General features: G+C 52.8%; 1 protein-coding gene across 2 annotated transcripts; it reads left to right on the forward strand.

Annotated features, from left to right (window-relative positions):
• DPYSL3 (dihydropyrimidinase like 3) lies at positions 1-27,267 on the forward strand. 2 transcript variants are annotated; one of them, XM_066197330.1, is made up of 14 exons: positions 1-296; positions 14,128-14,216; positions 16,506-16,690; positions 17,723-17,887; positions 18,045-18,106; positions 18,536-18,616; positions 18,732-18,800; positions 21,245-21,365; positions 22,051-22,207; positions 24,435-24,576; positions 24,918-25,088; positions 25,263-25,442; positions 25,980-26,142; positions 26,585-27,267. In XM_066197330.1, exons 1-14 carry the CDS (start codon positions 15-17, stop codon positions 26,671-26,673), a joined length of 1,956 nt encoding a protein of 651 aa, XP_066053427.1. In that variant the 5' UTR covers positions 1-14; the 3' UTR covers positions 26,674-27,267. The 2 variants fall into 2 exon arrangements, with proteins under 2 accessions (XP_066053427.1, XP_066053428.1); XM_066197331.1 differs by lacking the exon at positions 1-296 and adding an exon at positions 7,739-7,848.
• Positions 27,268-27,319: the final 52 nt, after the last annotated feature.

Below are 27,319 nucleotides of genomic sequence, written 5' to 3' on the forward strand. Positions count from 1 at the left end.
GCGGCGCGGCGGGGATGGCGGCGGACGGTCGGCGCGACGATGAGGAGCTGCCGGTGTACCTGGCGCGGCCCGGCACGGCGGCGGTGCCTCGTCAGAAGCGCGGGGGGCTCTTCTGCAGCGTCGAGGGCGCCTTCGAGAGCAAGACCCTCGACTTTGGGGCACTGCGCGTCGGGCAGCGCCGCGCCCCGCCGCCCGCCGCCCCCGACCCTCCGCCCGGCGCGGCCCCCGGCCCCGCCGCGGCCGCTGGCGACCTCGGCGAAGAGCGGCTCCGGGACCCGGTCCCCGCGGACGACAGGGTAGGGCCGGCGGCCGGGCCGGGGCCGTGGGCGCGGGCCCCGGGGCGGGCTCTCGGGGGGCGGCGCGGGGCCGCGGGTGGGTCCGGCCGCCGCTCGCCCCCGGGGCTGGCCCTGGGGGAGCCGCCGGTGGGGCTGCGGTGCCTCCTCCGCCCCGGCCGCCCGCGGCGTCCCCCGCGGCACGGCAGCGGCCGTTCCCGGTGCGCGGAGCTCCCCCCGCCGGGCGCGGGGCCGGCGCTCTCTCCGCGCCGCCGGGAGCGTCAGAGCCGCTGGCTCGGCTCGCTGCAGGAGCTCTTCTACACTTGTGTGAAAGAATACCTGCTCCCGCGCCACCCAACATAGAAAAAAACCCCAAAACCAGTGAGGATTTTGGAGCTGTTACTCCAAACCAGGCAGATCCTTACATCTCATGGACACAGATTAGAAGTACCACACCAGCAGTGGGGGCCGGCACACTGATCTGGAAGTGACAGTGTTGGGGGCATCACGAGGCACGAAGTTTCTCCACTTACACCAAAGTGAAAGTGTTAAACAAATCCGTCCGGCTCCACAGCAGTAGTCCTTCTGCTGCAGGGTGAGATGGCTTGTTGTGCTGGTTCTGGTCCTATTTGCACTAGCAGTTTGGCAAGAAGATGATTAAGTTCATACTGTTGAGTGAATGTCATAGTTGGGGTTTCGGTGGTCCTGTGGCTCAGTTTTGCATCAGGCAAGTAAAACTATTTGCTGCTGTTGGTCCATAAGTTTGTTAGGGGCTGAACTTTTTAATAGCTATCTTAAGATCATTCTTTTTCAGTCGTAAACAGGGGCCAACCCCCCATTTTTCAAGATGGAATACAAAAATCACCTGCATCTTAGCAGAGAGAGGTGGAGAGAGGTTGTCTTGGAGTTCTGCAGAAACCTCCACTTGGTTCGAGAGTGCAAACCCTGAAAAACAGCAGACATTTGTGGTCTGGAGGCCTAACCTCACCAGCTTGAGCTTAGTGGAAGCACAGCAGTGAGCTGTGGTGACTTGAGCTGTCTCAGTGTTGGGGAAAAGCATCAGGCTGTACTAAGTGTCCTGTGTCTTCTGTAGGAATATCTAGCTAGGCAATGTTTAATTTGAGCTTTCTTCATTGCCCTTTAATTTCTTCAGCCTCTGCTTTTTGGTTTCTTACTGGCATGCTTCTCAGTTCATGTTCTTGAGCTTTGCTCCTTTACAGCTGTTTTACAGAGTCAGGAACAAAATTAACATTATTCCTGTCAGTACCAACCTTGTCCACGTGGTTTAAGTAGCAGCTGCAGAACTGACCACTGCATTAACAATTTTATGCTGCTGCTCGTTGGAAAAGGAGCTGAAGCTCCTGACAGCCTGTCTGCATGCTTTTCTGTGAGCTTTTCTTTATTAGCTGTGCCAAAACTGTAAAAAAAGCCTGGTTCCCTTTTAAGGTGTTATGTAGACTCTTATCTCCGGTGTTCTGTATCTGAGGATTTCCTTCCACAGCTCCTCTCTTCCTGATGATTTCTGCCTCTAGATTTCTTCCTCTGAGGCCTTCAACTGATAAGCATCAGGAGCCAAACCCCTTTTATCTACACATCTTGCCTAAGAGGATGGGCAGCTTCATACATGTGTTTTTGTTTGTGCATGGCTAGAAGGAATTGTGTGACTTGGTGCTGTGGCTTTCAAGCTTTGAGGTGACCCAGAATATGACAGTGCAATGGGAAATGGACAGTGCACACTGAGCCCCTTTGCCTGCACAGCCATGGGGAGTTTGCCGGTGTTGGACTCTGCAGACTTAGGGCACACAAAGGCACTTTTGTCAAGGCAGAATGAACTTTGAATAATTTCACAGATTAAGAAACGGTGAGAGAGCTCAAGTCGTCTACTCTTGCCCATGCAACTTGTTTATTAGAGAAGCTGAAAGTAAGAGACTTGCCTGTGCCCAGGGCAACAGACAGAGATCTATCTTCTAATTTTTGCGGTGAACAGTTTATTGAAGTACAACAGACCAACACTTTTTTTTTTTCCTCCCCTATAATGACATTAATTATGGTCAAAGCACCAACATTTCTACAGGGAGACAACTGCAGTGAATGAATGCCTGGTGATAACACGTGGTGTCATGCAACTGGACAGAATAATACAGACCCAGGCACGTGATCCAACTTTGCTTTGTTCTACCACAAAGTCTACTGGAAGGACAAAACCTGAGCTGTGTATTGGGGCGCATTGAAGTCATAGTGGGGATAGAGCAGCTGGGAGCTGTGCCTTTGCTCTGTCAGTGGAAGTTTGAGCTTTGCTACTGGATTTAGGGACAGAGAGTGACAGTCATTAGGGTAGGGGCCAGGGGGACTACTGTGCAGGCTGTGGCTATGGAGAGCTGCCCCTGTGGGCTGGTGGGCTTCCTGGAGAATGAGATGTGCCCTTCAGGTGCTCTTTGCTCAAAGCAGGAGGTCCGTTTCCCTGCTACTGAGTTCTCCTGCAGCAAGAGTTGTTGTTGCACAACACTTATGATTTGGAGGAGCAGCACTGGAGGGCCAGATTCAGTGCTGATCTGGGCTATTTGCAGAGACCATTTTTAACAAGAGTGATTTAACTCGGGGCAGGTTTTCATCAGTAAATAGCCAGTGTGGACTCTACCCTTCTGAAGCGTCCTGTAGTTTTCTTTGAGAGCTGTCATGCCATTTGTTTAGCCAGAGCAGATTACTATGTTCACTTACTGTCATGAAGTAAGAAGAGTTTCTCTGTAGGTCACAGACAACACCCTCTGAATTCCTCTGGCCAGGATGTTCACAGAGGGCTGGGGATGTGTGAACAGGTACTGGAGAGCTGCAATACTGGGCATCTGCCGAGGCAACAGGGCTTTGAGGAGCAGGGAAGGAGCCTTACACTTTGTGCCTGGTGCCTGGGAAGGTCGACCAGAAGCCTCTGCAGGCCTCCTCCACGTTCCTTCTCACTGCTCAGCCATGCAGAGACCCTGCATTTTCACCCTTCTGTGCAGCCACAGGCAGGAGCATGTGGTGCTAACCCCCAGACACTTGGTCCTTCCTGCTGCATGGTTCTGCAGCTAAGTTGTCATTTCCAATGCAACTGGCTGTGGTCCCACAAAGATGGATTGTGGCTTCACCTCAGGCTGGGGCAGCTCCACCGGCTGGGGAGGAAGGGGGAAAGGAACACAAGGGAAACCAGCGGGCAGTGAAAGCAGATGAAGTGTTCCAGAAGACGGGCAGGAGCCAGTCCTTGGCTTTTTTGTGGCCGTCAGCCAGTGTCACACGTGTCTGATTGTGTGATACCACTTAGATATCGACTTGTGATACACCCTGGAAATACAAGCAGGGCTGCCTCAAATGGAGAACAAAGCTTGGACTAACTTGATTCTCTTTTTGTTTTTCTGACACTTGTAAAATGTGCTCTGATTTCAGCATTCGGCTTTTTGGTGTCCAATGCCAGTAATTTATAGCAGGAACACCAAGCCAATGGCAGTGTGTGCCTCATGAGGCAGCTTTGCACAACCTGAAGTTGCAGTTGTGCACTGCCTTTAGCAGTTTAGGATCCTGAATTTGTGGAAGGCATCCTAAAGCACTTTGATAGCATTATTTCATCACCTCAATATCACCCCATTCAGCATCTGTTTTTTATAAGAGAATAATTTGAAGTTACATTATATTTGTTACTTTTACAAACAATACAAACAAATCCAACCCGCTGAACTAGTTCCCACGTAACAAATGCAACAGTTAAACTTGCATTGCAGCTCATGGAGTTGAATGCTAAATATTCAGGTCTTTATTGAAAAAAATCCCCCATATATGTATTTGTATTTTTTAAGAAATCTGATGCCTGAAGCACAGCAATAAGAGTCAGTTCTTTGGCTGCTCATGCTAGGACAGAGGTTATTGCCAGCACTTAAGCAAAACTGCTGAGTTTGTTATCCACCTCCCCTGTTTAAGAAGGCAGATATTAGATTCCTTGGGAGTTATGCAACAGGGCTAGATTTCCAGAGAAATTAGGGATTCAGTTGAAGAGTTCCTGCTTGCTACAAAGAGCTTATGTTTTACCACAAAACTTACTCTAGCATGGAAGTAGCTTGATTTCTCACACTAACTTGTGAATAATCCTTGGCAATAATCCTTGATTTCCTTCTGTCCTCGTTCTCAGTTCTGGGTGGTCAGGGCTTTGGAAGTGGCTGACCCCGGTGTGTGGGCAGTGCAGTGGGAGCAGGGAGCTGGCTGGCAGGAGTGGCCGCTGCATCTGGGGGCACTGAGGCAGCAGGCCTATCTTGCACTGCCAGGGCTTTGATATGATGCTTTGAGGGTTATTTGGGCTGATGTGGTCTTGAAAACATCATGCCCTTCTCAGGAAGAGAACAGCATATTGGACACATTGGTCTTTGTGGAATTTTTAAGCAGAAAAGAAACTGAGTTTTGCAGCCAGGTATAAAACAGATTGTCAGCCCTGCACTGACACAGCCTTTTTTCAGCCTGCTTGAAGCAGATGTTTCCAGGAACATGGCAGAGGCTCTGGGTATGCAGGAACTGTTCTGGGGGCTCAGGACGTCACACTTTGGTGCAGGGATGGTGTTTCTGTCCCTTGGATTCACTGCCTCTGATGTTACTTAACCCCCGAAATCTGTTAGGAGAGCTGAGGAGGTGGTTTCATGCAAAGAATATGTATGGGAGGAGGAGATTGTATGTGTGGGGACAGGGTGGCCTGGCAGATCTGCTGAACATTGACATTTGAGCCCAGATTGTTCCATGACTGCTGATATTCACTGAATGTCGGCTGTGCCTTGTGTAAGAGTCATTGGTCACAGACACATAGGGCTGGTGGGATCTGCCTTTTTCCTTTGCATTAGAGCTGGGTCAGGAGCCTCCTGGTCCCCAGAGGGGGGGGTTGAGCCAGGCTGCTGAGCACTGGTGGGCCGCAGTCAGAGCTGCGTTTGTTCTGGTGTCAAAGCCCTTGCAGCAGCATGGGCCTTCTATTCTGTCTTCACACCACTGGTGCTCCTCGCCCTGCTCCTGCCATTTGTGGCTGTCCACAAACACCTGGAGCCATGAGGAGCTTTTGAGCTCAGGATTGCCATTTTAAGTGACTTTCAGATTAACCATGCTTCTCATAGGGGATCTTTTGAAGCATGTGAGTAGCGCCTCACACACTGCACCTGGAAGAGATCCTATGGAAAAAGTTTTTTTTCTGTTTGGAATGTTTTGGGCCCAGGGCAGGGTGTTTGATTGTATTTGTGTGAGTGTCACATAGCAACCACGAGGAAAGCACATCTCTTCAAACGAGGGGTCTGAAGTCACTGTGGCTGGCCAGCATCCAGGGGGCTGATGCAAGCTTGGCTCTTGAAACTGTCCAAGTGTTGAAGTCAGCAGCATCTGTAGAGTCATTTATCTATTATTAACTAATTAACTGCTGCTCTTTCTGTTACTGAGTCTAGACAAAAAAAGTTGATGTGGCACCACCAGGTGTGGGGTTACTCCAGAAAATGCCTGAGTGAAGTTTTGAGAGGTTTGGTGATCAGAGTTGAGGCTTCTCACCTACCAGCCCCATCCAGTCCAGTTTCAGTGGAGACCAGGAGCTGTTCTTGACACATTGCAGTCTTGTGACAAGAACAGCGTGGTGTGGTACCCGATCTTCTCCCTATAGGTTTTTAGCTGCAGAGGCTCTGGCACAGCACTGCTCCCCCATTCCCTGCCCGGGGCCTGCAGACATCCCCTGCATATGGATCTGCCATGGAGGGGAAGGTTTCCAGCCATCTCTTGCTGACTGCCAGGGTGCAGCAGCTCACCAGCAGTGGCGTAGGAGCTGGGACAGGGAAACAGGAAGGGCCAAGCAGCCCTTGCAATTTTGTCAGTATTCTCACAGCCCTTGTAGTAATAAGTAAGTTGTTAAGCATCTGCTGACTTTGACTTCAAACTGGTGAAAGGTTTTTGAGTTTAGAATACATATTCAGTAAAACTGTCCAAGAACTTCAGCAGAAGCACACAGAGTAAGACTCAGTGGATAATAAAAGCTTTAGGCTGGGTTATTGCAGAGCAGATGGTACTGACAGTCCACAGTGCTGTCATCCACTTCTCTCAGGGCTTTGTAGCAAAGTTGGCTGCAGTGTCAGGGCTTGTGCTGTGAGATGGCTCTGCCTGTGCACGCAGTGGTGAGCAGGGTGCTTCTCAGGCCCCTGGTGCCATTGTTAGGTTCTAGTTCAAAAAGCAAACTGGAGGGAGGGTTTGGATGTTGGTCACCCAGGTGAGATGGCTTGTTTTTCTTCCAGGACACAGAATTGGATTTACAGCAATGTCCTTGCCAGGTGTGGCTGTAAGATTTTCCTAGTGGAGCTGCCCTGAGCAGGATCTGTAGGAGCATCTTGCTGATGGTGTTCAGAGCTCTGCACGAGAGCGGACTCACAGCTGGCCTGGAAGAGACAGCAAGGTTCAGGGTGGCCATGGTTCTTAGGACCTGCTGGCAGCACGATGGATTGTGGCAAGCAGGACAGGGTAGATGAGTTCATCCCATTGTGGTACAGCTCTTGCTGGCATGGTCCTGGCCAGCTGTGGGCCAGGCTCAGCAGTGTCTGTTTCAGCACATGCTGAGTACTTATGAACAGTTCCACCATTTAAACCTTCCTACCAAAGTCGCAGCAGAGACAAGGGAAGAAGTCCTTGGAAGAGTCCTTGCTAGCACTTGTAGTTTGTGTGGCATGTTGGTTTCCTGGAGCCAGATACGTGGTGTGTTTTATTATTTTTTAATGTTTCCAATTCTTGTGCATGTGAAAGAAAGTTCAGGTGATGCAGGTGCATGCCAGCAGCCTGAGATAGTCTGTTTTGTTACACATCTCGTTCACTGTACTTGCCAGTGTTACATGGAAAGTCTTGGCCAGCACGGGGCCCTGATTGTGGCAGCCCCGTGGGCCGTCCCTTCCGGCTGGATGGAGATGGAGACTGGGCAGCGTTGGTGCCCGGCGTCGGTGCCGGTTCTCGGTGCCGGTGCCCGGTGCCCGGTGCCCGATGCCCGGGGTCGGTGCCGGTTCTCGGTGCCGGTTCTCGGTGCCGGTGCCCGGTGCCCGATGCCCGGGCTCGGTGCCGGTGCTCGGTGCCCGGTGCCCGGTGCCCGGGCTCGGTGCCGGTGCTCGGTGCCCGGTGCCGGTGCCCGGTGCTCGGGCTCGGTGCCGGTGCTCGGTGCCCGGTGCCGGTGCCCGGTGCCCGGGCTCGGTGCCGGTGCTCGGTGCCCGGTGCCGGTGCCCGGTGCCCGGGCTCGGTGCCGGTGCCCGGTGCCGGTGCCCGGTGCCCGGTGCCCGGGCTCGGTGCCGGTGCTCGGTGCCCGGGCTCGGTGCCGGCACCTGCCGGGCGGGGCGGGGCGGGGCGGGGCGGGCGCGCCCTTTGGGAGCCGGCCCCGGGCGCCCTCTGGCGGCGGCGGGCGGCGCAGTGCGGGGCGGGGCGGCTGTCCCGGTGCGGCGGGCGCGGGCTCGGTCTCGCCTTTGTCAGGAGCGGCGCGGAGGCAGAACGGGCGGCGGCGGCGGGTCGGGCCGGACCGGGCGGCGTCATGTCGTACCAGGGCAAGAAAAACATCCCGCGCATCACGGTGGGTGCGGCGGGCGGGGCAGGGCGCCCCGTGGGGCGGGGGGGGAGCTCGGTGCCGGCGTCCGGCGTTGCGGATCGGAGCGGGGCGGCGGCGGCGGCGGCGCGCAGACAAAGAGCCGCCGCCCGCGCAGGTGCCCCGGCCCCGCCGGTGGAGCGAGCTGGGCAGAGCGGGCTGGAGCATCTGCGGCGGCCGGCGCCCGGCGGTGCCCGCTGCCGGCAGGGGCTCCCCCGGGCGGGGCCGGCTCCCGCGGGGCGCTCCCCGCGCTCGGTGTCCCCGCCGAGCGGCTCCTCGCTCTCGCCGTATCAGGTGCGGCGGTGCCGCTGCAGCGCTCGGGGACCCGCCCGGGAGAGGCGGCGGCTGCTGGGTTCGCCCTGTAGCTGCGGGAGCCCCGATGCCACCGATACCCCGCCGTGCCGCTCCCTCTGGGCTTTCCTGCTCTGATCTCTGCCCGGAGCTCTGCTCCGCCGCTCGCATTGCGGGGGCCGCAGAGGGCTTGCTCCTGGCAAGGCAGTCCGATCTTTCATCGTGTTGGCTTTTCGCTGGCTTCATTGTAGCTCCTGATTTTTCTACTGAGGACAGCTCTGGCCCTCTGAAGGAAAAGGAAGAGCAAAGCACTTGACTTCCATTATTCTTTTGCATGTTCAAATGTAACAAAATGCTCTCAAAGAAGCACTAATATCTTGAGCACTGTAAAGAGAAATTCCTTTGTCAGCCTAGATTCATATGCTTTCACAAGCAATATTATGGCTTCACACATCTTGCCTTTTCTGCATCCTTAGACCACCATGGAGACACCCCAACTGCTGCTGCAGGTGGGATTTCTCCCATTCTTTGGGGCTTTTTCTTTATGATACACTTTATCAGTATGCAGGGCTTGTATCTGCTCCTCTGGGAGCCAGTGGCAGCTCTTTCCCCTCAGTGGTAACAAAATCTTCCAAGCTGCCTGATTTATCCCTGTTAAATCCTTTTCTTTTTTGCTGAAGCTGAAAATGCTGCAGGCATGTGGTGTCTGTGTCACTGATGTTACAGGTAGCTCTTTCCTCTGACTTCTATAGCTTGAGGATGACCCTCCATGATTCACTGGCCCTGTTCTGCAGCATTGTCATATTCTGGCTGGAGTGGAAGAAATGGCCATGGAATTCTGCTTAAATGATATGGGGGCTTAGGGGGAGGCAATGAAGTGAAGTCAGATGGTGAGTGGCCTCCTCTGTTTTAATGGAGTGGCAGAAATAAAACCTCAGCTCCAGTGTCTCCCCTAGGAGAAAGTTGGTTTGACAGTGTGTTGTCCTATTCCCTTTAAAGCATCCAAAGCATTGTATTCAGGGTGGAGGAGGTCTGGAGCACAAGAGCATACAGGGAATTACAGAAGCCACTTCCCCTGGCAGGTAGCTCACCCAGAGGTCCCAGAGCTGATAGCACTGAATCAGGGTCAGAGCTCACAAACAAGAGGAGCAGTGCCTTCCTCTCATCTGTCACCCAAGCAATGGGCAGGTTGGGCTTTCATGAGGGATGTACTGGAAGACTGGGTATTTGTGTTTCCCAATAGCTATTGTTTCAACTGCCTAGTGTGCTTTTGGAGATGCAGAAACACTCCCTCCTGGTTCCTTTTGTACTCAACAGTGCTGCAGTCAGTATTTGTAGTTGGTTTCTGCCAGTAACATCTGAAAAACCAGAGTTTCCTTGTTGTATCTGTTTGCATCAGTTTCTCATCTCTTCTAGGACAGCCATTTTAGTGGAGAGGCCAGCAGCACAAGTGAGTGGTGGGTTGGCGTGAGATAAATTTCTCTGCAAATTATTCCCAACATGAATTGTAAAAGCCTGGTCAAAAGCTGTGTGTGACAGCATGACAGGCAAGACTGTAGTCATTGATGGAGGCTGGGAAGCATGGGCGTGTCTGTCAGTTGCACATGGAGGAGACACGGGGAGGGGAGGTTAGCAAGGCTTTGGCTTTCTCAGTGATGGCTCCATCAGCTTGCTGTGGATGTGTTGCTCTTCACTGTCTCGTGTTGTGCACCAGGCATCAGAGACCACTAAACATGGCATTACTTTTCACATGTGTGCTGATGCTAGGGTGCCCAGCTCGGGAGAAGAGTAATTTCAGATCTTGTGTGTCTGTTGAGAGACTTTTTATTGGTTCCTTTTCTTTGGCTGCTTGGAAAGGTAATCAAAGTATTTCTCCTCTTGCTGTCCACAGTATGCTTTTCTGCAGAGAGGCGGAAGACCAAAATCTTGTCCTTATTTCACAAAATACCTGTTAACAGAACTGTTGGTTGAATCAGAATTACTCAGTCTTTGTGCTTTTGTCATAAAATCCTTTCCTAGGCCAAGTAGACTGGAGATCCCATATTTTTTCTTGGTGTGAGCCGTGCCCACCCCAATCCCCCTGCCAGAGCCCATAAACACCATCTCTGTGATGTCTCTGCCACCTCTAAAAACAAGGAGATCTGTATGGTGTTGGCCAGTATGTGGTATCAGGTACACGTGGGAAAGAAAGCCTCAGTTATTTAATAGACAGATTTTGGTAAACAGGTATTTTGCTAAACAACTGTCAGTATATCAATTCTCAGCCACAAGCCATAGGGAATCACGGTGTAGGTGGCAGCTAACTATCTCTCCCTCTGACACTAGGCAGGGGTCCTTCCATCCTGTTGTGTGGTACATTAGTAAGGAGGAAACATGAGCTTCTGATAAAACACCACTGCAGTTAGTGTCTCTGCTTTTACAGGGGAAAAAGCAGTAAAACCATACACCTGCTTCTATGCTCCCCTAATTATGCCCTTGTGCTTCGTAAAGGAGGTGAGCACGCTTCTTGGCTGGGTTCAGCAGCCTTCTGGAAGTGCTGCCTGCCTTTCCTTCTGCAGCATCACTCTCAAAAATGTTAAGAGACGACCTGATACTTTGGGATCTCAAAATGACCAGATGAGGCTTAAGGGTATCAGGAGCAGAGTGTGGGCATGAGGGAATGGGTAATGGGTTTGAAAGCTTGATCCCAGATGCAAACAGGCAGAGAGACAGGGAGAGCTCTGCATGAGGGCTTACCAGCACGGAGAGGTGTTGGGGGCCGGTGGTGAATCCGGCAGGTTTTGCAGAGCTGTGTTGGAGGGAAAGCTCCAGGCTTGGCCTCGTGGGCATCCCTTGTGCCTGCAGAAATCCTCCCGGAAAGCACCACACTGGTGGCAGATGAGCTGTCGCTGGCTGCCCGAGTGCTTTGGAGGCACTGTCAGAGTGGAGCTCAGGCCGGGGGCCTGGCAGGGCAGTGCCAGCGGTCAGTGCAGCATCTCGCACGGCGGCTGCCTCAGCACCCATGGCCCAGAGGCTGTGCTGGGCAGTGCCCGGGCTCAGGCACTGGCTGCTCCCTCCCTGGCTGTGCCCGCCTGCCTCCTGGTGCAGGAGGGCTTTTCCCTCTGCTCAGTGGCTGATGACACAGCGTGACACTGGCTGGCAAGAGCTGTGGTGGATGTACAGAGGCCCAGTGAGCCCTGATATGGGAACAGTGCATTTATTGTGGTCTGGGGCTGCTCTGGTAGTGTGCACTGCAGAAGCCTGGCTATTAAATCAGACTCATTTCCTCGTAATTGCTTCATTCTCTTCTTCTTCCCCTGCCTCTTGACACCTGGGTGCACTCCTGAACGATGCCAGAGCCTGTAGGCGTGCCATTTGGAATTTCCTTATTCAACTTAGTTGCATTTTTTCCTTGCAGTCAGCGGGTGCGTGTTGGTGCAGTCCCTTCACTGTTGGGTGGGCACAGTGGTTTCTAGCAGTGCCTGATCTCCTGAATGGATGCCTTTTTTATGCTTCAGCCACTGTGGATCTCTCAATTTTGTGTACTGAAAGAATTAGCACTGAGCAGCCCTCCACATCTGCCACAGAATGACCTCTTGTGAGTGTGGAGCAGGCGTGTTTCCTGAGCTCATATTAACAGTTTATTCAGTAATAGTCAGTGCGACAGTCTCCTGCCCCTGTGCCGCCTGAGCTTGACTCCCTTGGCTTCCTCTTGTCTGATGGGCAGGGAGGGGCAGGCCAGCATCAGTTATTTGCTGATGCTCCCACACTCTAGTGAGAACCAGCTCCGGGAATTCGAGACAGCAAGTTAGGGAGGGCAAGATAAAAAAAAAAAACGGAGGGCTGTTAGTGGATCTGGGCAAGGAGACCTTTTTTGTTGTCATGCCTGTGCTGAGGGTCCTCAGCCCCAAAGCTGAGCATCGCCCAGCGTGTGCCCCGTGGGGCGAGGTAGCACAGCTGTGCTCGGGCCCACGCACCTGGGGCTGTCCTTGTGCCTCGGCTGCCCCTGAGAGGTGGCTGCGGTCCCCAGGCTGCTGGTCAAGGTCAGCATTTCCGTGTGCTCACGGAGGTGCCTCGGTGCAGGGTGTTTGAAGGAGCTGTGCATGGGCGGCCGTGACGTGCCCGTGCTTCCAGCTCCCCCTTAGACAGAAGAGTTTGGGCAGACCTCTGCCCGATGCGTTCCCTTGGGTCAGGGAAGAAGCGGGGCTGGCCCCGGGTCTGCTTGTTGGAGAGGACAGTGAGTGGCAGGAGGACCGGGAGCTCAGCGACTGAGCTCTTTCCTGGCGGGAGGCGAGGGTCCCTCCGGGCTGTGCTGGGCGGGGAAGGCAAATGCCCCTTTTCGGGGCTGGGGTGCGGTCTGCAGGGCCGTGGGGCGGTGCGGGGAGCCCGCGGCTGTTCCCCGCGCAGAGCCGCAGCGGGGCTGAGCGCGCCGGCATTCCCTCCTTTCCCCACCCAGTTCCTTTGTCTCGGCTGCGTGTGGATGAGATTGCTGTGAAAACGCACGCGGGGCTCTGGGCTTTGGCTGCTGCCGGAACGCAGGAGTATTCTTTGCATCCTTCTGTTGGCAGAGAGGAAGCTGCAAATTCCCACCACGGTGGTGATACTTCAGAAATTGCCCCAAGGGTGGAGAGCAAACCCATTTCCCCGCAGAGCAATTAACCATGCAAGAGCATCACAGGGTGAGGCTGGCGTGTGAGCCCTGCTGAAGGCTCTGGTCGGCCCTTGTCCGGGCTCAGACTGTGGAAGGCGAGTGTATCTACGTGCCAAAACCTGGGCTGTGGGCAGCAGGGGTAACAGAGAGGAATGTAAGGTGTGATCAAGAGCTGAAGAGCTGTTGGAGGTGTTTTAAGCAGTCACGCAGGCAACGTGTTCTCTGGCACAGCAGTCAGCCCATGTCACCTGAATCCATGGCAGGCATATGTGACATCAGGTGGTTTGCCCCCGTACTGCCTGCAGCTGCTTGTGCGAACTTGTGCCAGTGGAGGTAGGCAGAAGAGCAGGACCTCAGCATCCCAGTTCCTCTGGACAGGGTCTGTTCCCCACAGGACTGTGCCCGTCCTCTCCCGTCAGTGTATGCTGAGCTGTCTGGTCCAAACGTGTGAGTGCAGGAAGAACATAAGCACAATTCTGGTTGGGGTGTTGCTCTGTTGCCTAGCTGTGCTCCTTCGGAGAAGGCTGATGGCCACTTTGGTCGATAGAAAGGAGAACAGATGAGGTGGTAAATCTGGAGACTGGAGTGCAGTCCAGTGCCTCCTGGTTTTTATAGACCTGTGAAATATCTCCGAAGCATTACCCCAAGCACAGCAGGAGAGTGACACTGCCTTCGTTGCCTGTCCTGTTGGTGGTCTTTTCAAGGTGGTAACAGAGGAGAGAGTAACTTTTCTTCTTTAATGCAACTTACTTTACATGGTGTCTGGATAAGGTTTAAAGACCTAGCCTTAGTACAAACTTGCTCTAAATGCTGGTGTGTGGCTCATGCTGCCTGCCGAGTTATGTGCATAATATCCTGGTGTAGGAAGCTTTTGACCTCTCTATATTTTATGGAAGCATATTTGCTGTGTCCCCAGTGACTCTCCCTTGTGCTCAGTCTGCCTCGGTGTTTCTGGCAGCCCCCCCTCCCACTTAGAAGCAGCTTTAGGAGTATGACATTTTCAATCCTTGCTCTTGGACTGTTGTTTGGAGTGTTGGCACAGGTTCAGTGACCTCTCTGCAGCGTCAGTGGTTGAGGTGAGCAGTGGGAGAGCGCCTGCTGGGAATCATAAAATCATAATTTATTAAGGGGATGGAATGGACCTTTAAGATAATGTAGTCCCAACCCCCTCTAGTGGGACACCTCCCACTAGACCAGTTTGCTCAAGGACTTAACCAATCTGGCTTTGAATACTGCCAGGATTGGGGGGCATCCATGACCTATTCCAGTGTCTAACCACCACCTCAGTCAAAAGTGAATGAAGCGTGTGTGTTATGTGCTACTGACAGCTGCTCTTCCCTTTTCAGAGTGATCGTCTGCTTATTAAAGGAGGGCGAATAGTCAATGATGACCAGTCATTCTATGCTGACATTTACATGGAGGATGGCCTCATAAAGTAAGTATGGGATTTCTGTTATCTCCATCTCCCCTTAAAACAGCTTCGGGTTGGGTGGTTATTGGTGTTTTTTGTGGATGTGGTCTGTGCCCAACTTGCCAGGCAGTAAAACCTAAAACCCCTCTCTGTTCAGAGGCTCAACTCTCTGCAGTGTGTGTAAGCACAAATGTGATTGTCTGATGTGTTTTCAGAGGAACTCCAGTGACTGAATTGCAGTCAGGCTTGTGAGATTGTCATACTGTGTCCATTGTACAGCAAAGATGTGCCTAATTCCACTAGGAACAAGGTTTATCTTTGACTTCTGCTTTGCCCTGTATTAACCGTATCAGCATGAATGACCCCACACAGGATCCTGTTTGTTAGCACTAACAAGGACAGTGCTGTGCTGCAAGTCATCTGCATCCTTGAGATTTCCAGGAATTGCAGGGAAATCTCTGGGTTTCCCCAGCTTCTCCGTGTATGTCTCAGAGCTGCAGGAATAGCTCCATTCCTTAAAGGCTGTCATTCAAACTTGGCAAAGGTATTGTGTTGGGGCCAGCTCCTTAGTGGGTAAAATGAAAGAATCACGATAGTTTCTAGCCCGGAAACTTGAAAAGGCATTGCTTGCTCCATGGTCAGAGTTAAATATCCAGCCTTCCCAGGGTTGTATATGTTAAAAATCCAGCAGCAGATAAATACTTCGAGAAGTGTGACTGTATTTTTGTCTGGTGGACAAGGCCATTTGTGGTTGACAAGTGCTTGTACACAGGCAGGGATCTGAGCCAGCTTCAGATGTTGCTGTGGCACACGATTTCTGAGTATCCTTGGGCAAATCACTGAGCCTCATCTACAGCCTGGAGGCCACAGAATTTCACTGCCTTGGAAGCTAAATGCTCTTACAAGTGAATTCTGCAAAGAATACAGTGAGCAATTAAAAACCTTTAGTGATGGATTCATCTCCATAAAAGCAGTGAGAAGAGCTTCTGGTTGATTGCTGTGAGGACAGTAAAGTGAGCAGTTCTGTCCTCAGAATTTTTGTTACACTAGGGGAAAATAAACCTGCGAAGTGACTCAGCTTGAATGAAATGCAAAAATGGTATTTGCTTCTCATTTTTACTTCCCTAGCATGCCAAGGAATTCAGAAGTTTTCCACTAAAACCAACTTATCTTTAAATCTTGATTTATCAAAGAACACTGAGAAAGACTTGATGAAAGTAGGATTTCTGAAGGAAAAGGTTTGAAGGCTGACTTGAACATATGGACACATAAAGGGGTTGAGGGGACACGGGCTGAGAAGGGAAGTGTTGAGGTTCAGGTGACTTGGCCTGCAGGAGGGCTGGACACGTTGAGTTCTGCTCGAACAGGACAGGCTCCAGAGCACTATAGTTGTATATTAGCTTACTAGTGGATTTATGCTGCAACTCTATAGATTTCCTGTTTTCAGAAGACGTTTTTAGGTACTTGTGATTTTAGCTGCCTTCACTACAGAGTGGTCCTGCTGATAGCAAAGCTGTCCTTCAGGGTCACAGAAGAGATAAGGTGAGAGGGGGCAACTGTGCATTTCTTGGGAAGACAGTGGGCCCAGAGCTTAAAGTTGTGCCGTGAACCCAGCAGGCTGCAGCCAGTCAGGCTGGGCACTTGCTGAGTTATTTCCCAGCTCCCAGGAGTCCCTTCACTCTTGGGACTTTGTGCTGTGCATTGCAAGTCCCTGATAAGCCCTGAGCTGGCCTAGCAGCTGTGGCATTACAGTGGAAATCATCTTTCTCTGTAAGTAAGCTCAGACTTGAGCCTTACTTAAGGTGGGCAGAAGGATGGGAGACTGGAGAGATTAGGGATGTAGCTCACTTGGAAGCCGGGCTGGTGTCGGGTTTTGTGGGCATGGGGGGACAGTTAGGACTGCTACGCTGGACATGCATTCCAGAGCCTGTTTCGTGAGCCTGTATGGTGTGAGGTGTCCTAGGCAGGTTCTCTCCACACACTGCAGAGATCACCATCAGACCATAATCCCCAGATACCCCAACCCAGCGCCTGCCCCAGGCAGCAGGTGCCATCCAAGTCACTTGCAGAGCAGCTGAACAGATGGCAGCCACCCCTGGTCTAAGCACAGCATAGGTGTGAGCGAGCCAGACAATCCTGCACGCTGCTGCAGAGTGGAGTGATATTGCTCTGGCAAGCCTGGATCTGGGAGCAGGACAGAATGGGGTGTTCCTGCTGGCAGGGAGCTGCCCTAGCAGTCCCTGGCTGAGCTGTTCAGAGGTTGTGTTGTGGCTGGTTTTCCTTTGTGTGAGTATCTTGGTGTGATCTCATCAGGCAGATCGGAGACAACCTGATTGTTCCTGGAGGGGTCAAAACCATAGAAGCCAACGGGAAGATGGTGATCCCTGGAGGAATTGATGTCCACACTCGCCTGCAGATGCCATACAAGGGAATGACCGCTGTAGATGATTTCTTCCAAGGAACAAAAGCAGCTCTGGCTGGTGGAACCACCATGATTAGTAAGTGCTGCAGGCGTGGCCTGTGCATGACAGCGCCCACCACTCCTTCAAGATCACCCAGTTTTTTCTTTTTTCTGTGCTTTTCTCAATCTTCCGTGTTTTCAAAGTCCATGATAGTGTGTTCATATTTTCTGTGATCTGTGTCAATGCAGTCTAGGGAGTGAGGATTGCGATGAATCTTTGGATCCTCAGTAATGATGAAGTGATTGTACAGGAGATGTGCATAGAACTCCTTGCCCTTGGAGATCCTGTGTTCTGCAGTGCTTGTCTGCAGCTGCTGTTTCCCCTGGGAGCCTCAAAAGGAACAATGGCATAACTCCTCTGTTAAATTAACAGTAGGGCAGCGTGGTGCTCAGATGGCTCTGAGGAGACAGAGGGAGAGGAATAGAGTGGTGTTTTGGCATCCTACACTGCTTGAAAATAAACAGTGCCAACGAAAAAGGAAAGGGAATTCTGAGGTTCTTCCCCGGAGGATGCTGTGGCTGTGCACTGGTTTGAGGTACAGGCGTTGTCCTGTGCAGTGGTTACAGCTGTGTGCACTGCAGGGTTTCTTGGGATGCAGGAGCAAGTGTTGATCCTTCCAATAAAGAGCTGGGTTCCTTGTTCTCCCCCCACCATTTTTCCTTCCTTTGTGCCAAAAAAAAATGTTTTGTGAAACGGTCTGTGGCAAGGTGTGGAGATTCCATGCTGGGCAATAAAAAGTGCATTAGTGTTGCAGTGTGGGAGGAGGCTGTGTGCTAATGGGGTGGGAGTGGGGAGGGGGAAAGACAAGGCTCCTCAGCTTCCAGCCACTTTCTCAGCAGCAGCATGTGAAACCCCTGGTCCCTTGTCAGAGGCCATTAAGCAAAGGCTCTGTGCACTTCCCTGCCAATAAATGCATTTGAGGAGCTGAGGCATGTTGCGAAGGTGACGGGATCCTCTTGGGAGCTGAAGCGTAGAAGAGACCAGGCTGGGGTGGTGGGGCTGCCAGGCCGCGGTGGGGTGTCCTGGCTGGGAAGCCCCCGGCCAGGCGCTGCTCTCTGTGCCCTGCAGTGGATCACGTGGTGCCAGAGCCCGGGTCCAGCCTGGCCGAGGCGCTGGAGCGGTGGCGGGAGTGGGCTGATGGCAAGGCCTGCTGTGACTATGCGCTGCACGTGGACATCCCCCGCTGGAGTGACCACATCAGGCAGGAGCTGCACACCATGGTCCAGGAGAAAGGTGCGTTGCCTGCCCCTCCCTGCCTGGCCTTGGCCGGGCCTGTCCCCTGGCCAGGGAGGGCAAGAGGTGGCTGCGCTGTCAGGCGCCCGCGAGGGTGGCCGGAGCAGGCAGCCTAACCCGTCCAGCTCACCTCTCTCTCCTCTCTGCCCTGCCCCAGGCGTTAACTCCTTCATGGTGTACATGGCCTACAAGGATTTGTACCAGATGTCCAACACTGAGGTGAGACCCCCTGCACGGCCATGGTTGTGTTGATCCAAGGAGCGGTGGCGGGGGACAGCCGTGGTGGGCACGGGGCAGCTCATGAGGCTGCTGGCTGCTGCCCCTGGCCAGGCCTTGCTGCTCCTCTCCTCCACCCTGGCTGCCTGTGCAGGGCTGCTCCAGGCTGTGCTGTGGGCTGGCTGGGCCTCTGTGCTGCAGGTGGAGGCACAGGTCTGCTGTGGAGATCACCAACAACATCTGCTGGTGACTTCTGTATCTGGAAGGATGCATCTTCATCCTTCAGAGGTCCCTGCATGGCCAGAGCTCTGCCTGGCATGGCTGCACTGGGTCCTGCTGCTGCCAGGGCCGTGGGTGGAAGGGCCATGAGGGGTGTCAGCACCCCTCATGGGCATCCTGCTCAGTAATCATTTCTTCTGGTCTCTCTTTTAGCTGTATGAGATATTCAGCTGCCTGGCAGAGCTGGGTGCCATAGCTCAAGTTCATGCAGAAAACGGGGATATAATTGCACAGGTAACTAACTACTTCAGGAATGCAAGAACTGAAAATCTGTATCAGGCAGATTTGGTGTGGAGCATTCGCTCCAGTTTCAGTCCTGTAATATCCCTCTGTTCTTTTGATGTCCTAGGAACAAGCCAGGATGTTGGAGATGGGAATAACAGGCCCTGAAGGCCACGTGCTGAGCAGACCTGAGGAGGTAAGATGCAGAGGACAGTTCAGCCTTACTTCGCTGAAGAGTGTTCCCAGTCACATTAGGGCTCTGTGTGTTTAGTGGGGCCAGGTAAGCATCAGGTCAGGGGAGAGTGTGTGTCCATCCAGGGGTATTCATTGATACAGGCACCACTGTCTTTTTCCTCATCAGCCTGGGAAAGAGCGAGGCACGTGTTTGTGACAGACATTTCTCAGTCTTGCTTGCGTTGCCCAGCAGAGACAGAAGCTCTTGTTTTGAGTCTCACAGAGAGGAATCAATCAGACCATCAAAATGTCTAAATGGCTGTGGCAGTCTTTGAGTTTGCATTGTCTTGTATCGGTGACTCCAAAGGTGTGAGAAGCCTAAGAAGAATCTAATGACAAGTTTTAGTTTCTCTGAGAATTCACTGTTCACCTCTAAGTGCTGACAGATTCCAACCTCTTTCTGCTTTATGTCTGCTTAGTCTCTAAAGTGTGTTTCAGAGTCAGATGGACGAAGCCACTGGTGGAAGGAGTGGGAGGGAAAGAGAAGGGGAATTCCCTGGTTACAAATCATTGTCAGAACACTAATGAGATTACTTCTAATTTTAGCTTGCAGGGATTTTGCTGTTTGGTCCATTAAAATGAGTTGAGTCTAATTTTAGATAGGTTTCCTTCACATAACTCCCTGCTGAGAGGCACTTTGACTTCCCATGGCATGTGAAAGAAGAAAACAATAGAAATTTGGTACAATACCAAACTTGAGCAGGGAAGCACAGGGACAGAATTGTACTTCAGGACCTGCTGAAATAAAATCAGTTGTCTTAAATTAAAAGTGTAGGAAGTTGGCTGTATTTGGGCTAGTAACAACATAAATGGCCTAGTGTAATAACAGTACTTACTCTCCTTGAAATACAAGAGCGTAAAGCATTTCCCTGTACAGGGAAGAGTCTCAGTGTCAAACGCAGTGCTCAGAGTCCCTCTTATTTTTATGCCTCTAACCTGTTGCCACTAGTTGGCAAGCTGAGGTGCAATTATGGGATGCTGTGGTTGTGCCCAGATTCGACAACTGTCCTATTACCATAAGCAGTGCAGATCTCATCCAAAGCCAATAAAACACTGTTAAGTGTTTGATCTTGAAATGCCATTAAAGTATATGGCAAGTGAGAACAGTGCAAGGCTGTAGATATTATGTGTTCAGCCAAATCTGGATCTCATTGCCTTTGAAAATATACAGTGTCCTTCTTCCAGAACATATTCTACCTGGGAAAATGTTAGGTGGAGCACAAATGACCCTGCTGCCCCATAAAGCCTGAAGGCAGATGGCAAAGCATTAGGAGAGTGGTCTGTGGCTCCATGGTTCTTCTCTGTCCTGGAGGGACCTCGGTGGGGATTGAAGACGTATTCTTCTATCAGCTGATGGTGGTGACTTGGTAGGGCAGGATGATGCTGCTCCAGGTTGTAACCTGCTGTGGGGGGTATTCAGTGATGGCTGTTTGCTCCTGTCCACACGTTAAACCCCATCAACTACTACAGCCCCAAATACGGTGATAAAAAATGGCTTCTCGCTTAAATTTCTATTTAAAGATCCTTTAAGAAGAGAAAAACCTCTTTTCACTGTACAGCAAATAGATCTGCAGAAGTCTGAGAGGCTTAAGAGTGCATGTGTGTCTGGATGCAGTGCTCTGCTTCTCTGCCCTGGGACATTTTGGCTGGCATGGTCCCAGGTATTGCCCTGGGGGCTGGATCATTGTGTCTTTTTAAGGCTTCTGTTTTGAGCTTTCTCAAGCCAAATTGTAGAGCAAACAGTTGGAGAACTCTGGGTTTGAGCTCAGGCTGAGCACAGGCTGATGTAATAGTCCGAAGATATCCCTCCTGGTGGAAATCTACCCTCCACTAACAACAGGACAGTGAGATGGGGTGGCTGTCAGTGGGCTGGGGTAAGCAGCAGCTGCACTGCAGGATGGCCAGGCCTCAGTGACAAGCAGCCTGTCAGCCCGCAGCCCCCTGCACCCTGCCACGGGGGAGGCAGGGGACATGTGCTTAAACCCGCTGCAGCCGTGGGACAGCCTGGAGCAGGGAGTGCTGCGGGAGCGTGGACCTTCCTGCTGCCTGGCATCAGCCTGCCGGTGTGCTGGCAGGCTGGGCAGCGGTCCCTGGGCTCCTCGGTCTCTCAGGAGAGCTGAAACCAGGCAGTGGAAAAAACAGCAGATGCAGCTCTGCTGGCCCCCAAGCGGGGTTCAGGCTGTGCTCCTGTGCCAGGCACTGTGTTACTGGGGCCTGCCTTTGGGCCAGGCACTGGGGGGATGGAAGCTTCCCCCTTCAGGTCTGCCTGATTAAACTGCCCTGGGGGAGTCAAGGGTAAAAGCGAGGGCACAGGGTGTCCACAGCAGTCGGTGTGCTGAGAGAAACAGGGGCTCCTCCCTGCCCAGCCAGTGCTCCTCTGCAGCTGTGTGCCATCCTCTCTTCCAGCTGGAAGCAGAAGCTGTCTTCCGGGCCATCACTATTGCCAGCCAGACCAACTGTCCTCTCTACGTGACTAAAGTGATGAGCAAAAGTGCTGCTGACCTCATCTCACAAGCCAGAAAAAAAGGTGAGTGGCAGCTGGTGCTGCACTCAGCCCTGCTTCTGCCGCCAGGATGCCGGGTTATGTGGTCCTCATGTCCTTGTGGTTGTTTTGCCAAGATCAGCACTGTGCTTCAAGTGCTGTCCAGTGCTTCCCCTTCTGCCAGGGAGCAGTTAGCTTAGGAGTTTGCCTGACTGGTGACAGGCAGGGTGACGCTGCGGTAGGACACATGGAGCCACCTCTTGCTGTCAGTCAGGTAACATCAGTATGTGAGGCACAGGTAAGAGCAACGCTTTAAACACCACAGTTTGTCTCCAGCTGTGAAGGGCTCAATGAGGATACTTGTTCAATGCACGTGGGTTGAGCTGCTGTGTATAGCTCTGGCCTCCCTTTGAAGTGCTGGTCCCTTTGGAGGTGCTTGGGTGCCTTTTCAGGTGGCTGGGAGCTCCATTTGTCAGTGGTGCTGCAGCGCAGGGATGCCCCACAAGTGTGGGCATGTGCACAGCTCTGTTCAGTGGGCTCTGTGCCCCTGCTCCGGGAGGTGTGAAGGGGGGTCCTGGTGCACAAGGATTTGTGCCTTTGAGCCGGAGGACCCTGTGGTGATGGCATGGGTCAGGTGTTCTCGGGACACGGCGGGCTGTTAGTAGTGCTGTGGAGCAGAGAATGCTGCCAGGCTCCACCCAAACACTGCTCTTTCTGTGCCTTTCTCCAGGCATTGTGGTGTTTGGTGAGCCCATCACGGCCAGTCTGGGGACTGATGGCACACACTACTGGAGCAAGAACTGGGCCAAGGCTGCGGCATTTGTTGTGTCTCCACCACTGAGCCCGGACCCAACCACTCCTGACTACATTAACTCCCTCCTGGCCAGGTGAGTGGCCGCTCTGCTGGGGTACTGCTCGGGGAAAGTGGACTCTGGATAGGGAAGAAGGAGGTTAGTCCAGCCTGAACCACTTCACTCTAGGTATGTAATGAACTGAGCAGTGAAATGACTCTGACTCCAGGCCATGGTGGTTTATCCTCGAGAGTGGAGGGAAGACACCAAGCTAAACATCGCTAATGAGAAAAAATAGCAGTAGTCATGAGCCATTTAAAATGGCCTGAAGAAGACAAGGAAATGAGACAAGCTAAAACAGACTTGTCAACAGAACGATTCACCCAGCTGGAGAAGTTGGGGAATGGCTGCCTGCACTGGGATGCTGCAGGTTGATGCGGGATGCTGCACCAACATGGAGAGTGTTGCAGGTTTCACAGGCTGATGGGGACCCCAGTCAAATACAAAGCAGATATATTCACACACCTGCACAAGGGAGCAGTCGCAGAGCCTGCAGAGTGCAGGAGACCTTCAGGAGCAGCTCCTGCACCTCTGGCTGGGATGGCAGGTTGTTTTTTCATCCTGAAGGCAAGGGGGTGAAAAAGGGCTTTGTTGAAAACAAAGATGAACAGGAAAAGCACTTCACAATTTGCTGTGACCTTTCACAGTTACACTCCATCCTCTCACTGGCAAGGCCAGTGCAGCAGCTGAGGACACTGTGTGTTCCTGGCCCTGTCTGCATGCCGTGTGTCCACCACACACCACTCTCAGCCTGTGTTTGTACATCCAGTTGTGTGCATGCTGCCTGGTCTGTTAGCCAGGGGATGGCTGACACTGAGGGGTTGTGGATGGAAGTGTCCTTTGAGATAATGCTGGAAACATCTCTACCAAGATGATCAAAGGATGAGCAGTCACTGAGAGGTGTCTCCAGCAGGGCATCTTAGGATAAATCTGGGTTGTGCCAGAGTGGATATACCGTGCGGGTGTAAGAGAAGTGCCAGTGCATTTGTGGTCTGAGTATGCAGCTCACCCTGCATTTTGCTGTGGTCAATGAACAAGAGATACCTCAGTGCATCCTGGATGTATGATGTAGCTGCAGGTCTTAACAACTGGCAAGGAAACGTGAGCCCTGCTCCTGAACTGGTTTTCTAATCCCTACCTTTTACTTCCAATGTGCCCCAGACCTCAGGGAAGACACAAGCAATTCTTGGTCCCTGCAGCTCACGGGTGTCTGTCCTGACACCTTTTCTATGCCGTTTTGTGTGAGGCTGCAGCAGGAGGAGAGACTGTGAGGTTCCAGCTGGGCTGGATGGCTTGTTTGTCTCCAGCAGGAAGCATGTTGTGTCGTCATTCTGGGCCTCTGTCTGTACAGTTCATCAGACATATGGCAGAAATTATTAGAGGAAGGTGGAGATTACCAGTGGATTAGGGCAGATTTGCAGCCTCGAGGAGAGTCACTGTCTGCACTGTGCAGGTGCTTGCGGCCCCTTGCCTCACGCAGGCAGTGCTGGGAGCTGGCCTGCCTTGGTCTGCTTCCTTTTTTCTGGCAGCAATGACTTTCCAACCGCTGCCTGTCCAGTGTTACCTGAGGACCGAGCAGCAGCTGGCTGACACGGACACTCCTCGCCCTGCCTTGTCTGTGGGCAGCTCGCTGGCTCTTCCTCTTTCCTAGGAGCAGGAAGGGTCAGGGCATCTCATCCATCCAGGTACCCCTTTGGGCAGAGGGTGAAGAGGCTTCCGTGAAGCATTTCTGGGCAGTCCCCACTCCCTCTATCCCACTGCAGCAGACTTTCTTGGGTGAGGAGGACTGTGCCAGTCCTCAGCGTGCAGGAGCTGGCAGCGCACAATGCAAGGCTGGTTTGTGGGACTGGGGACAGTCCTGGAGCAGAGAGGCCTCTTCCTCCCTGTGTGACAGAAGAGCTCCCTCAAGCAGGCCTGACAAACTGCCAGAACTGGAGTCCGGTATGAAAGGACATCTTCTGGCCTGACACAGAGACCACCTGTTCCCTAGGAGCTGAGCTGTTGACTGTCCTTTTGTACAGGATGCTCTCCATGCTCAGGTGGGTAGCACAGTTTGGCAGAGGTCTCTTGCCCCCATGTGACACAGCTGCCCCGGGGTCTGGGTCAGGTGGAAGTCTTCAGGCTGAGAGACTGTGGAAATGAGGGTGCAGAGTACAAAAACAGAGCTGGGGGCTGCCAGGGGGGCCAGAGGAAGCCCAAATCCCTCATGTCTCTTGCTGTCTGACTGCAAAACTGACAGTCGGTTTGTTCCACCCCTCTTCAGTGGTGATCTGCAGGTGTCGGGAAGTGCTCACTGTACCTTCAGCACCGCGCAGAAAGCCATTGGAAAAGACAACTTCACAGCAATCCCAGAGGGAACCAATGGCATAGAGGAACGAATGTCTGTCATCTGGGACAAGGCAGTGGTGAGAGTCCCACCAGGGAAGGGATGGATGAGTGGGCAGAGGTGGTTGCCATCTCAGACACCCATGCTACTGCTCCACAGAGCTGGGCACTCAGCTCGTTCCCTCTCTGGCTTTGAGAGTCAAATCAAGCTGGAGCAGGAGACGTGGCTGTTGCAGGCTTGGGGTGAATGTCCAGAAGCTGTAACTGTGTCCCCAGTTCTTGGTCTGTCTGGCACCAGTCAGATCAGCCTCAGAAGCTTGGGCCCAGCCAGCACCTTGTGTGGGAGTGAGGGTGGTGCTTCCCAGGGCTCTTACTCACCCTTTCCCCATAGAAGCACTTAGTTCTCTTTGTGTGTGAGCAGGCCACTGGAAAGATGGATGAAAACCAGTTTGTGGCTGTGACGAGCACTAATGCTGCCAAAATCTTCAACCTGTATCCACGAAAAGGAAGAATAGCGGTGGGCTCGGACAGCGATCTGGTTATATGGGATCCTGATGCAGTAAAGATCGTCACAGCAAAAACCCACCAATCTGTAAGTCCTCTGCTCATCGGTGTGAACGCTGGAGGGTCTCTGAGCAGGCAAGGCTGTTGGAGGTGTCTTCTGCTTGCACTGGGGACCCCAGCAGTGATGTGTAGGGCCTGACCTGCCCTGAATGGGCAGACAGTGCCCTTGTCCGTCCTGACCATCACCTGGGTTTTGCTGCAGGTGGCTGAATACAACATCTTTGAGGGGATGGAGCTCCGTGGGGCCCCGGTGGTTGTCATATGCCAGGGGAAGATCATGCTGGAGGATGGCAACCTTCATGTGACCCAGGGGACTGGACGATTCCTGCCCAGCAGCCCTTTCCCTGACTACGTCTACAAGCGCATCAAAGCCAGGAGGAAGGTGAGGAGATGGGTATTCCAGGATACAGAGCTGGGATACTGTTAGCCCACATTGCCCTTAATAACTGGTTGGTTTTATTTTGCTGTTCTTGCTGGACCCTCTAAGCAGTGCAGCAAACTGCTGGTGTATTTTGAGTGTAGAAAATAGCTGAGGCTTGGATAGGGAGCCCTTTGTGTCAGTGGTGTGCCATGGTGGAGGCAGATGCTCCTCAAGGTTAGCAGTGGTAACGTCTCTCCTCATCCTGTCCTGCTGCAGCGGGAGTCTGGAGGGAAATGCTGTTTAAAATTAAGAAATTGGCCAAAATCGTCTTCTCCTCCCCCGTTTGTGCAGCATCAACCTCATCTGCGTGATAGCCTGTCGCCCTGGCTCTGCGCACCTTACAGGGCAGTGGGGCTGTGCCCAGCCTCAGTGCTGCAGGACTTATGGTACATGGCAGTGTGGGATGAGTGCAGGGGCAGTGAGGAGCTGGGGGATGGCCGCAGCACGATGTTCCTTGGGCTCAGAGAAGTGTCACTGTCCTCTTCTCTCTGGTGTCAGATGGCAGAGATGCATGCTGTGCCCCGGGGCTTGTATGATGGACCCGTGTTTGACTTGACCACCACCCCCAAGGGGGGCACCCCTGCGGGGTCGACCAGGGGGTCCCCCACACGTCAGACACCGCCCGTCAGGAATCTCCATCAGTCTGGATTCAGCCTGTCAGGTAAACACCTGTGGTGGCTGGGCTGGGAGGGGTCAGAGCCATGGGCCTTGTGTCCCTGGCCTGGGGCAGGGGGCAGTTAGAGGTGGCCTGTGGCAAGGTAAGCACAAGAGTGGATCATGGTAGGGCAAGATCCTTCATGTCCCTTAAACTGCACCTTGCAGTAAAAGCCAGGTAGACCGTGGAGGCCCCCATGGCCATGGAGGCTAGCGCAGCATCTGATGCTGTTCTTGCTGTGTGGGTCTGTTCACAAAGTATCTGCAGAGACTTTGAAGCCACTGCAGCTCTTGGCTTTGCTGCTGGAGTTGGAGAGGAAGCAGGTTGCAGTAGATAGCCTCTGGGAGGCCTTGGCAGGACTGCAGCCTGCCTGACTGCTCAGTCCTGTGAAGAAGATGCTCTTAACTTTGCCTTCCCCATTCCCCTTTACTTCCTTGTCCTATCCCAGGTACCCAGGTTGATGAAGGCATGCGCTCAGCAAGCAAGCGCATTGTCGCACCCCCGGGAGGCCGCTCCAACATCACCTCCCTGAGCTAAATGGCCCAGCTGAGGAGGAAACAAAACCCCTGTTCAAGCAAAGGAAGAAAAATGGTACATTGGTGTTGAAGAATGAAAAGAAGTAGACCTGTTCTGAAGAATCAATAAGCCTCAAGCCTTATGTTTCACAAATGCTACTTGCTACCTAGCTTTAAAGATGTTGCTTCATTTTGTTTTTGCATAGCCTTAAAGTTCTGTTGTTGTTACTGTTGTGGGTTTGGTTGGGTTGTGTTTTGCTCTTCCTCTCTGTATGCATGCTGCTCGGACAGGTTGCTCGGTTCAATGTTATTGGTGTTGAACGTGTGTGGGATGCCGTGGTGTGGGACAGTGGGAATGGCCCACAGGGCGACCCGGCCAGGCAGGTGAGGGGCAGGGTCTGGCCGGAGGCAGGATGTCAGATGGGGAGGGCAGGTGCACTGAGCTCGTAGGGACAGGTGGGTCTGTCACATTCATCTCCACCCAATGCTCTGGCGTTTCATCACGAGGCCTGTGGGGGAGCTCAAATCATCTCTGTAACAGCTGTCACAGCACCTTGTGTAAGGAGTTTTACTACTTTGTACACTTTATTAAAAAAAAAGTTGTTCCTTCAAACAATGCACGTTGTCAGCTGGCTCTTCTCTTGCTCAGGCCACTGCTGCTTGTCCGG

Source organism: Chamaea fasciata, unplaced genomic scaffold, assembly GCF_029207755.1.
Source record: "Chamaea fasciata isolate MVZ Bird 193981 ecotype frontalis unplaced genomic scaffold, bChaFas1.0.hap1 SCAF_15, whole genome shotgun sequence".
Classification (NCBI taxonomy): Eukaryota; Metazoa; Chordata; class Aves; order Passeriformes; family Sylviidae; genus Chamaea; species Chamaea fasciata.